The following is a 12,856-nucleotide window of genomic DNA, read 5'->3' as shown; positions in this document are numbered from 1 at the left end:
CAAATTTGGACTTATCAGACCAAAGCACAGATTTCTACTGGTCTAATGTCCATTCCTTGTGTTCTTTAGCCCAAACAAGTCTCTTCTGCTTGTTGCGTGTCCTTAGCAGTGGTTTCCTAGTAGCTATTTTACCATGAAGGCCTGCTGCTCGAAGCCTCCTCTTAACAGTTGTTGAAGAGATGTGTCTGCTGCTAGAACTCTGTGTGGCATTAACCTGGTCTCTAATCTGAGCTGCTGTTAACCTGCGATTTCTGAGGCTGGTGACTCGGATAAACTTATCCTCAGAAGCAGAGGTGACTCTTGGTCTTCCTTTCCTGGGGCGGTCCTCATGTGAGCCAGTTTCTTTGTAGCGCTTGATGGTTTTTGCAACTGCACTTGGGGACACTTTCAAAGTTTTCCCAATTTTTCGGACTGACTGACCTTCATTTCTTAAAGTAATGATGGCCATTTGTTTTTCTTTACTTAGCTGCTTTTTTCTTGCCATAATACAAATTTTAACAGTCTATTCAGTAGGACTATCAGCTGTGTATCCACCAGACTTCTGCACAACACAACTGATGGTCCTAGCCCCATTTATAAGGCAAGAAATCCCACTTATTAAACCTGACAGGGCACACCTGTGAAGTGAAAACCATTTCCGGTGACTACCTCTTGAAGCTTATCAAGAGAATGCCAAGAGTGTGCAAAGCAGTCATCAAAGCAAAAGGTGGCTACTTTGAAGAACCTAGAATATAAGGCATATTTTCAGTTGTTTCACACTTTTTTGTTAAGTATATAATTCCACATGTGTTAATTCATAGTTTTGATGCCTTCAGTGTGAATGTACAATTTTAAATGAGAAGGTGTGTCCAAACTTTTGGTCTGTACTGTTTATCTGCAGATTTGCTGCGTTTCAATCACAGTCAGTAGGCGCAAATTCGTGCAGGAATCGCGCTGCGGATTGGGAGAGGAGACTGCTACTCCTCTCATCCAACCGCTGCTCTGGCTGGTAACAGTGAGAGCAGCGTGGATGGGAGGAGCAGCAGTCTGCTCTTCCCAGCCCACGTGCCCGCAGTAGTAAAAAAAAAAAAAAGAATAAAAAAGTCAAAAAAAAAAAAACAAACCTTTTATACTCACCTGTCCGGTGGCCCCCGGCGAAGATCTTCTCCTCCCGGCGGCCAGCGGTACACTGCATGGCGCGGGCTCATGCCCTGCAGTGTACTGCCAGAACCTGCGGTTACGTCACCGATCAGCTGATGGTCACGTGACCATCAGCTGATTGCTGACACCGGTAATCAGCTGATCGGTCTCGTGACCGATCAGCTGATGCTCACCGTGGGAGCATTCTCAAGAATGTTCCCACGGTGGTTAGCTCATCGGGGCTCATCAGCTGATGAACCCCAGTGACCTCCTGCAGCCTTTATACTGACAGGGGGTGATTTTACACCCCTGTCAGTATACAGTGCTGTATTCTACAGCTGTGGCATCAGTGATTTCTGATGTCACAGCTGTAGAAGTGACTCGGAATTAATAGCCAGGGAACATTTTTGGCTAATGGTTCCTTCCGCGGCTACTAATATCAGCCTCCAGCGGTCGGCTTTCCCTCTGCTGGTTCTAAAAAATTATGCTTGAGCCCACGCCATTTTTTTCTAATTTTAGGCTCTGTGCCCATAATTCAGACGTAGCACCGCTTTGGACCAAATTTTTGCTGCGGCCAAAACGACATTGCATTCTATTGAATGCAGGTAAATCCACATGTGTTCACTGAACCATGTGGATTTACCGCATTCAATACATTCTAGAGGGCAAATTTCTGTTGCGGACACTAGCAACTCCGCAAGAGAATCTGACATGCTGCTGTCCTGAAAGACGCGCTACATGTCGGTGTCCAGGGGTGATTCGCAGCCTCTGATGCACGCGTAGCGGACATGGGATTTCTAGAGATCCCATCCACTATGCTGTAACATCTGGACGCTGCGGGTTTGACATGGTATAAACACGCAGCGTCAAACCTGCAGCGGCTCCTGATCGTGGCCATGTACCCAAACTTACCCGAAGCGTATCAATTTCTGTATCGGACACGCTAGTCTCAGCTGCAGATTTTGACCGATTGAAGTGTCATTATATGTGGTGGATTCACATGTACCAACAACAAAAGTGTGACATTAGAACATCCCGTTTTGGATGCAACATAAATATGTTGTGTCAAATGCGCTGCTGAGTGCTGATCAGGGGATGTAGCGGCTAACGAACCAGCTGTGAGATGTTATTTAATGGCCTGGTACCATGTTTGCCTAATGGTACCTTCCCAGGCTTAAAAAAAAAACAGCTCACAGCAGTCGCATAAATTACATGAATAGAAATGCTAATGAAGATTGGGTGAATGGGACTAGCTGACACCCAGCTCTTTTGTTTGGTGATGTCAAGGTGAAACACACAGACACAGTGTAAACACTTTATTTGAAATACAACAGACCCATTCTTTAATCATTTAAATGAACCAATATACTCACCCCAGTTCTTATGGTAATCCAAGAGCTTAAGCAATGTCCCACCAAATAAATTTATATAGCTCCAAAAAGCATTCATTGATGTACAAAAACGCTTAAAAAAACGCATTTAAAAACTCGTCAAAAACGCATGTAAATCCGCATACGTTTTTTTTCTGCCAGGGAGAGGCAAAAACGCTCAGGAAATTTCTGGTTCAAATCCTGAACGTGTGCACATACCCTAAATGTCCTACTTGGGGTCTCTATCTTGGAGAAAAGAGACAAACTAAGAACAAAGATGAAGTAAATCATCCAAATACAGACAAAAGACCCATCTTCCTGTGGCTAATGATTTCTGTTTTCCAGGACACACCATAAACCTTATAAATGTTGTGAAGTTGCCTTTTATTTTTTGACATCACAAATAGAAGATGACACTCCACACAGGATTTATGTCTTACTACAACATCTGAGGAATCTGCTCCAAAGTTGAGGGCTTTAGGTCTCTGATCTTATGTAAATTTTGGGACAATAAAACTTTCCCACCACTTATCTAGACTAATTTTAGTATTTACTCTCCAAGCTCAGTTTTTTTTTTCTTTAAGTGTCAATTTATTACACCATGTCCCTGCTGTTTGTGTGTGTGTGATATATACTGTTTCTTCAGATACATTGTTATACCATGCCTGATGAAGACCTAAGTAGTCTCGAAATCTTGCTCTGTAACATCCTGTCTTTTATTTTTGTTAGTCATTACGAGGTTTCATATCTACCAGGTTATTATTTTGTTTCTGTTACTGAGAGCCATCAATCATGGAAGGGTTAAGAAACTTAGCCTTATAAGACTGTCTATAGGCGACCATGTAAATTAATATGTAATGTCCATTATTGTTTTAAAAGTAAACCTTTCATATTATTTCTTGTCTTGATTTTTGTAGTGCAACTTTGCCCACTATGTGGGTCTTGGTCACCACTTGCGAGTCCTAAATTTTGTGTCCAGCTACTTTGACAAGTTGGACCCAACATCATCTGCTCATTTAACAGTCACAGACACTGTGTTTGATGGAGTGGAAGTCAGAATCTTCGAACCCAAGAAGGAGCTACATGGTTCATTGCATCGCAGCATCATCTATGTCCATGGGGGAGGATGGGCGCTTGGAAGTGCAAGTATGTTTGTGTTCTGGGATTTGATTAGCATGCATGTCATAGGAAGGTGAGTTAAAAAGAGAGAGTCCGTCAGCACAAAACGACTGTTCAAACCCAGCACTTGCACTCTCGTGCCCCTTTCCCACCTACTTGTTTTCTATCTATCTCCACACTTCTCTGGCTCTATAAAGCCAGAGCTGTCAACGTAATTAGTTTGAACAGTCATTTTGTGCTAACAGACTCTCATTATAGGGAGTCTATCAGCACAAAATGACTGTTCAAACTAAGCACAGGCACTCCTGATTGTTTTCTGTCTACCTCTGCTCTCCTCTTCCTTGATTGACAGTTCAGGCTTTACAGGGGAGTAAAGATAGGTAGAAAACGAGTAGGTGTGAAGGTGCATTGAACTGCTTGGAAGCACCTGTGCTTGGTTTGAACAGTTATTTTGTGCTGATAGACTCTCTTTAAAGGTGCAGCTGCCATATATACTAAAACTGCTAAAAAGTAATTTGCAAGTGTTCATATACTTCCTTCTGAAATGAAGATTCGTGTTTTATTTTCTTATTTACAAGGAATCTGTCAGAATGACCAACTCCCCCTCAGTAGTTTATATGGGCATGGAGGTCAGTGAAAGCTAAACTCATGGGTACCCTTTATATCTGCTATCCATTGCCTAAATTTGGAGAAATCCACAATTTTTGCAGTGTGCTTATGAGGCGTTAAATGCTTTCACACCCATAGTACTTAACCTCAGGAGGCAGAGTTTCATTATTTTCACCCATAGGGCCCCCTCTCTCTGGACAGATAGCTCAATATGTTTGTGACGTCAGGCACCAGCCAGGAAATCTAGATTACTGCTCTCCTTGCTTCTCTGCAGTAAGGGCCCTGATAAGTGCACTGGCATGCACTGCCCAGACACCCTGTAAATCCTGAAGAAGAGCAAGGAAGACGAGTACAACATGGTTGGTCGACACATGTTGAGTAGAATGCTGAAGCCAGCGCACTTGGCAGGGCTCAGAAGTGAGGAGAGCGGTGATCTACGCAGGAGCTAGATTTCCTGCCTGATGTCAGACATATTGAGCTAACGCTCAACAGAACGAGAGAGGCGCTAAGGATGGAAATAACCTCAGGAGGCGGGGTTTATTAAGTGCTCTGGGAGGGACAAAGCACTTGCATATTGCAGAAATGGTGGCATTTTCTGGATTCAGGCAGCAGATAGTGTATATAATGGCACCAATGTGTTTATCTTTCACTGACCTATATGCCAATATAAATGGGTTGGGGAAGTTGATCTTGCTGATTACCTTTTCCTGCACAGTGTATTAGAATCAGTGAGAGGATTTCTGCATGTTTTATGATGGAAAGTATTTTGCTCACTTCAGCAGGGCTCAGCATTACCTAGCACACTTTGTTCCCCCCTCCCCGTACTGATTGCATTTCTTATCATGCTCGTTTTAGGAATGAGATCTTATGACAGCCTGTGCCGAAAAATTTCTGAAGATGTGAATGCAGTTGTCGTGTCTATTGAGTGAGTATGAACACTGACCTTCTGGTTTCATTCTTCAGAGCACATTTACTGAAATAAGTGACCTGAATTCTAATTGCATCTAGATATGAATCCTATTTGCATTCTTCTTCTCACACCCAGTGTTGAAATGTGTTCAGCTCTGTCACATCTTGTTAGTTAAGTGTTAAATGAATTAAATGTTTGGTTACTGATGCGTGAAAAAGTGAAGTAAACCTTGAGCATGGTGGGGCCAGTCCCTTTCATATGTATCCAGTGGCCTTTACTTCTTATTATAGGTGAAGTGGAGCATAGACAGAGATTACAGACATTGGGCCCGATTCATCAAAGCTTTGAAAAGTCACAAAATTTAGGTGCAACTCTGAATCCAGTACCTGACTGGAGTGAGATTTTTGGCATACCACATGGAGGCTCACACCACTCGTCAGTCGATCCAGATTCATTGACTAGCCGTGCACCTCTTCATGAATCAGGAGGATACCCCTCATCAAGATCGGCATGACCAATGCCAGCCTAGATGAATCTGGCCCTATGGGTGTAATGAGCAATCTGCGGCTCGCAAGCTCTTGTGAATCATATTCTGACAGCCGGGCTGGGTGTAAAGTTACACAATGGCTCTAGAACTTCAGCTTACAGTCCTCTTCTTCGCACTAACCTACAGCCAATGTAAGATTATTTTAGACCTTCAGTCTAAACTGACCTTAGTCAGTTGCACACATGATAAGGTTAGATACACGGCTCTGCAGAAACTTATAGTATATACGATAGTATTAAATACATGGACAGCATAACACACAATAGGATTAGATTAATGGATTGTATCTCACATGATGGGATTAGATGCCAGGACTGTATCACATGCCCAGATCAGCGGACAATTGCTGTGATCTGACCAGAGCCGTCAGTCATTGTAGCTGCTGTGCTCAGACCACAGTAATAACCCGTGAGCGTAGGTCTGGGCACCAGGGCTGTGAGTGATTTTGTTTAGTTGCGTACTACTACTCAGTGCTGGATGAAGTCCTCGTTGCAGAGCTGGTGCTTACTCTTATTTCCTCGTACTGCATGCTGCTTATCTCATCTCACTCCTTTCCTATCATTCTCTGACAGACACACGCCTCATGGTGCTTATATTATTGACAAAATCCCGATGTGCCCACTGCACCAGAGTCCTGTCAACTTATTTGTTAGATATAATAGAGAGCAAGTTAGTTTCTGATAGGTAAATTAGTGAGCGCATACACTATTTTTAGGGAAATAAAAGGATTTCTGTCAAGCTGGAATGTAGTAAGGACTATTTGACCACTGCAGTGGAAGGAGACTATACAGACAGTAATGTGGCAGCTGAGCCAGTGAAGAGGCAGCTGCTGTTTAAAGTTATCCACTTTCATCTTTTTATATGAGCATCTATCCCTGTTTAGGAGCTTTTAACAACCAAAATGGGTCGTCGCACAGCCACTTTTAACAATCTTTTACTGTTCAGAGTTAGTGAAAGTTGTAGATTTATACCTTTGAGTCTGATTTATCCCTTGATAGGTCAGGACATTGTATGAACATGGACCGGTTGTCTCTTGCTCCAGGTTTACAGCTTGGTCGTCCTCATATGTATATTTGCTATGTTCCCTTTTTCAACATATCTGACTAATTTTTTTTCTAGTTGCTTAATATTTGGCTAATAAGTATAATATTTTAATTCAACTTTTGTCCTATGTCTCCTTTTGTATGTCTGTGTATATGTTGTACATAGGGCTGGCATTTTGTTGGACATCTTTTTGGAGTTTCTATATATATTCTCTGTGTTAGTGAGTTATTCTGCTAATTGCTCTGTGTAAATAGATCAGTAGGCCAGAGATGTGAATCACTGCACCAGATCCACCCAGATTGAGCCATGTATCACTGTATGTCCTAATAAAACATTTCTATATAGCTACTAGTCACCCATTATAAAAAGTGTCATTGTAAAAGTACAATCCCAATTTCAAGAAAGTTACGACGTTGTGTAAAATGTAAAGAAAACAAGAATGCAATGATTGGAAATCTCTTATAGTCGTATTTTATTCTATTCACAATAGAACAAATATCAGCAGGTGAAAGTTATACATTTTACATTTAATTTAAAAAAAATAACTCCTCTAGAAATTGATGTCAGCAACATATCTCAGAAAGGTTGGGACAAACGACAGTCTGTAAACATATGGGGAGTGAGCAGGGCTGTGGAGTCGATAAGCCAAACCACGACTCCTCAATTTCCCTGACTCCAGACTCCACAGCCCTGCCTCACTACTGAGCGTGTACATAAAGTGCAGCACTGCCTCACTACTGAGCGTATACATAAAGTGCAGCACTGCCTCACTACTGAGCGTGTACATAAAGTGCAGCACTGCCTCACTACTGAGCATGTACATAAAGTGCAGCCCTGCCTCACTACTGAGCATGTACATAAAGTGCAGCACTGCCTCACTACTGAGCATGTACATAAAGTGCAGCACTGCCTCACTACTGAGCGTGTACATAAAGTGCAGCACTGCCTCACTACTGAGCGTGTACATAAAGTGCAGCACTGCCTCACTACTGAGCATGTACATAAAGTGCAGCACTGCCTCACTACTGAGCGTGTACATAAAGTGCAGCACTGCCTCACTACTGAGCGTGTACATAAAGTGCAGCACTGCCTCACTACTGAGCATGTACATAAAGTGCAGCCCTGCCTCACTACTGAGCATGTACATAAAGTGCAGCACTGCCTCACTACTGAGCGTGTACATAAAGTGCAGCACTGCCTCACTACTGAGCATGTACATAAAGTGCAGCACTGCCTCACTACTGAGCATGTACATAAAGTGCAGCACTGCCTCACTACTGAGCATGTACATAAAGTGCAGCACTGCCTCACTACTGAGCATGTACATAAAGTGCAGCCCTGCCTCACTACTGAGCATGTACATAAAGTGCAGCCCTGCCTCACTACTGAGCATGTACATAAAGTGCAGCCCTGCCTCACTACTGAGCGTGTACATAAAGTGCAGCACTGCCTCACTACTGAGCGTGTACATAAAGTGCAGCACTGCCTCACTACTGAGCGTGTACATAAAGTGCAGCACTGCCTCACTACTGAGCGTGTACATAAAGTGCAGCCCTGCCTCACTACTGAGCGTGTACATAAAGTGCAGCCCTGCCTCACTACTGAGCGTGTACATAAAGTGCAGCACTGCCTCATTACTGAGCATGTACATAAAGTGCAGCACTGCCTCACTACTGAGCGTGTACATAAAGTGCAGCACTGCCTCACTACTGAGCATGTACATAAAGTGCAGCACTGCCTCACTACTGAGCATGTACATAAAGTGCAGCACTGCCTCACTACTGAGCGTGTACATAAAGTGCAGCACTGCCTCACTACTGAGCATGTACATAAAGTGCAGCACTGCCTCACTACTGAGCATGTACATAAAGTGCAGCCCTGCCTCACTACTGAGCATGTACATAAAGTGCAGCACTGCCTCACTACTGAGCATGTACATAAAGTGCAGCACTGCCTCACTACTGAGCGTGTACATAAAGTGCAGCACTGCCTCACTACTGAGCATGTACATAAAGTGCAGCACTGCCTCACTACTGAGCATGTACATAAAGTGCAGCCCTGCCTCACTACTGAGCATGTACATAAAGTGCAGCACTGCCTCACTACTGAGCATGTACATAAAGTGCAGCACTGCCTCACTACTGAGCATGTACATAAAGTGCAGCACTGCCTCACTACTGAGCATGTACATAAAGTGCAGCACTGCCTCATTACTGAGCATGTACATAAAGTGCAGCCCTGCCTCACTACTGAGCGTGTACATAAAGTGCAGCACTGCCTCACTACTGAGCGTGTATATAAAGTGTAGCACAGATTCATCTCAACTAAAAGCCGAGATCCTTAGATCAGGAACAGAGCAGACATTTATAGGACATTTCAGAACTTTCCCAAATTTTTATGAAAATATTTACAGCACTGAATTACTGTACCCAATATATTATATATTTTAGGAGTCGGTGTATTTTATACCAACTCTGACTCCACCAAAATGGACTCCGACTCCATAGCCCTGGAAGTGAGGAGACCGATTGCTGGAGGAAGGTTGTGCCATTCTCGTCTGATATAGGATTCTAGCTGTGCCACAGTCCTGGGTCGTCTTTTCCAGATTTTTAGTTTTATAATGAGCCAATTGTTTTCGATTAGTGAAAGGTCTGGACTGCAAGTGGCCAGTTCATCACTGTTCTAGCTTTTGTGCTGGATGCAGTGTGTGGTTTACCATTATCTTGCTGAAATATACAAGGCCTTTCTTAAAGGGGATATCTGGAACTTAGAAAATAGCAAAAAAAATGTGCCTAAGCACTAACAGGTATGTAGTTGCTAACAGAGGCATCTACCTGCCTGTTGAACCCAACGCCAGTCATTGACCACTTCTGCTGGAGTTTCAGCTTCTCCCTGTCAACAGAGCAGTTTATTTTCCTGTGGACCGGACAGGACTACTGGCGTCATGCTGACTGACAGCCGGCTTCCCCCAATAGGCAGCGGAGAGCTCGCTGTCAATCAGCATGACACTAGTAGTCCAGCCCTGTCAACAGGAAAATAAACTACCGCGCTGTTGACCTGTCAGCAGAACTTTGTGACGGCTCTGTGCCAGCGGGCACAACAGGCAGGCAGGTGGATAGCATTGATGGTGCCTTTAATGATGTGCAGGCTGCCCATGCCATAGACACTAATGCCGCCCCTTATCATCAGAGATGCCGGCTGATGAGCTCTGCGCTGATAGCAGGCTGAATGGCCCCCTTCTTGAGTCCGCAGGACTTGGTATCTGTGGTTTCCTTAAAGAATTTTTTACATTTTGATTCATCTGACCACAAAACAGTTTTCCACTTTTCCTCAGAACATTTTAAATGAGCTTTGGTCTAGAGAAGGAAACAGCGATTCTGGACTGTGTTAATATATGGTTTCTTCCTTGCATGATACAGTTGTTGTTTTTTTGCATTTGTGAATAGCACAGCAAACTGTTCACAGACTGTGGTTTCTGGAAGTATTTCTGAGCCCATGCAGTGATTTTCATGACTGAATCTCGCCTGTTTTTAATGCAGTGCTGTCTGAGGGCCCGATGTTTCGAGCTTCCAGTATTGACCGTCAGTCTTGTCCCTTGGGCACATGGATTTCTCCAAAATCTCTGACTCTTTTAATGATATTATGTACTGTAGATTGTGGAATATTCAAAGTCTGTGCAAGTTTATGTTGAGGATCAGTTTTCTGAAATTGTTCCACAATTATTAAACCTAGTTGTTGACTGATTTTTGAATTTCTGACCATCTTTGCTTCTGAGAGGCTCTGCCTGTGTAATGCCCTGCCTGTGTAATGCTCTGCCTGTGTAATGCTCTGCCTGTGTAATGCTCTGCCTGTGTAATGCTCTGCCTGTGTAATGCTCTGCCTGTGTAATGCCCTGCCTGTGTAATGCTCTGCCTGTGTAATGCCCTGCCTGTGTAATGCTCTGCCTGTGTAATGCTCTGCCTGTGTAATGCCCTGCCTGTGTAATGCCCTGCCTGTGTAATGCTCTGCCTGTGTAATGCTCTGCCTGTGTAATGCTCTGCCTGTGTAATGCTCTGCCTGTGTAATGCTCTGCCTGTGTAATGCCCTGCCTGTGTAATGCCCTGCCTGTGTAATGCCCTGCCTGTGTAATGCCCTGCCTGTGTAATGCCCTGCCTGTGTAATGCCCTGCCTGTGTAATCCTCTGCCTGTGTAATCCCCTGCCTGTGTAATGCCCTGCCTGTGTAATGCCCTGCCTGTGTAATGCCCTGCCTGTGTAATGCCCTGCCTGTGTAATGCCCTGCCTGTGTAATGCTCTGCCTGTGTAATGCTCTGCCTGTGTAATGCTCTGCCTGTGTAATGCTCTGCCTGTGTAATGCCCTGCCTGTGTAATGCCCTGCCTGTGTAATGCTCTGCCTGTGTAATGCCCTGCCTGTGTAATGCCCTGCCTGTGTAATGCTCTGCCTGTGTAATGCTCTGCCTGTGTAATGCTCTGCCTGTGTAATGCCCTGCCTGTGTAATGCCCTGCCTGTGTAATGCCCTGCCTGTGTAATGCTCTGCCTGTGTAATGCTCTGCCTGTGTAATGCTCTGCCTGTGTAATGCCCTGCCTGTGTAATGCCCTGCCTGTGTAATGCCCTGCCTGTGTAATGCCCTGCCTGTGTAATGCCCTGCCTGTGTAATGCTCTTTTTTACACAGTCATGTGACGAAGTTGAAAAATTGACCCTCCAGCTGTTTTTATTAGCAATATATTCTTCCAGCCTGTCATAATAACTTTTTTTGAAATTTGTTGCTGCCATCAATTTCTTAGTTATTGTTCTATTGTGAGTAAAATATGGTGATAACAGATTTCCAAATCATTGCATTCATCATTACATTATACACAACGTCCAAAACTTTTTAGGAATTGGGGTTGCAGTTTAATACTTCTTATACACTAGAAAATTGGAAATTCATAGCCTAGCACACCATGTGTAATGCACGTAAAAATGTTGTGTCTTTTCTGTGATCTGACTATAGGCTGAACCCATGGCCAATTTCAGGAAGACTTCTTGTACCTTACTGAGTAAAATAGTGTATCCCCTAGCCGAGATGTGTTTTTATTATCAGAAAACATGCTTTGCCATCTATATAGACTTCTATGGGCTCTAGTGACTTCAATGGATAGCTGGAGTGCTACTTTAATGTCACTTGTCTGAAGATTATTATTCAGGGTGGATGGTGAGGTATCCTCCTGAGCTCAGGTCAGCTCACTTGGCTTTCACCGCACATTTAGGGACGTATGTATTGATTTATATTGTGTTTTGTTTGTAGGTACAGACTAGTACCAAATGTGCATTTTCCAGAGCAAATAAATGACGTATATGCAGCCGCTAAATACTTCTTGCAACCAGCGGTCCTCGCCAAATATTCTATAGATCCGCACCGGATTGCTCTCTCTGGAGACAGTGCTGGAGGAAACCTGGCCGCAGCCGTATGTCAGCAGGTAAGGAGTAGATTTAGTACTTATCTTCTTTTACTTCATACATTGTTAGAGGATTTACATTTTTGTGACTCCAGATCCATTCTGGAAAAGGGTCACTTCAATGATAAACCTATGAACGTCTGCAAGATAACAGGAGAATCGCAAAAAATTCTGCACCAAAATCTGTTGTATGTGACGCCAGGAAAACTGCTTCAGAATTTTTCTTTCCATAGAAAAGGGAATGGTTTGGTGGATTAATTCATCAGCTTGTCTCCCTGACACCAATGTCGATGTCATTACTTAAAGCTGGTTAAGATATATAAAGTTTTGAAAAATGGTTAAGGATTAAAGAGTGTTCCCGTAATTTAAGCATTTTTGCAATTTACGGTTTATTAATATCTCGAAAGAGACTGCAAATATTATCATTTCTGTTATTTACAACTCACTGTCTAGCTTATCAGCGCTTCGCTGAATCTGGCCAGGATTGGGAGCTAACAGTGTCTTCTAGCAATCATGGCAGCACTTACAAGCTCAATAGAAAAGAGCTTGTGAGCACTGTACATGTTGGCCACCACTGCTACACAGTAGTGGTGATCGGTCTCCAAGGCAGGGAGCTAAACAAAAGGAGGATTATTATCTCAAGAACGCCTGCAAATTTTAATAGACTGGAAATTGCAAAAGTGCTTGTTTTTTTCAAGC

At 43.5% G+C, this 12,856-nt stretch overlaps 1 protein-coding gene across 1 annotated transcript in view; it reads left to right on the top strand.

The window, feature by feature from the left end:
• The window catches only part of NCEH1 (neutral cholesterol ester hydrolase 1), a 47,620-nt gene that overhangs the window by 25,559 nt on the left and 9,205 nt on the right, over window positions 1-12,856 (top strand). The window contains exons 2-4 of the mRNA XM_073674908.1: window positions 3,407-3,635; window positions 5,073-5,142; window positions 12,007-12,178. Of these exons, the coding sequence (XP_073531009.1) occupies window positions 3,407-3,635; window positions 5,073-5,142; window positions 12,007-12,178 (471 nt within the window). The remainder of the gene's footprint in view (window positions 1-3,406; window positions 3,636-5,072; window positions 5,143-12,006; window positions 12,179-12,856) is intronic.

This window comes from Phyllobates terribilis, unplaced genomic scaffold (genome assembly GCF_046119375.1).
Source record: "Phyllobates terribilis strain yellow unplaced genomic scaffold, ASM4611937v1 Scaffold_3__8_contigs__length_932513732, whole genome shotgun sequence".
Classification (NCBI taxonomy): Eukaryota; Metazoa; Chordata; class Amphibia; order Anura; family Dendrobatidae; genus Phyllobates; species Phyllobates terribilis.
This window is presented reverse-complemented; position numbering and strand designations above follow the sequence as displayed.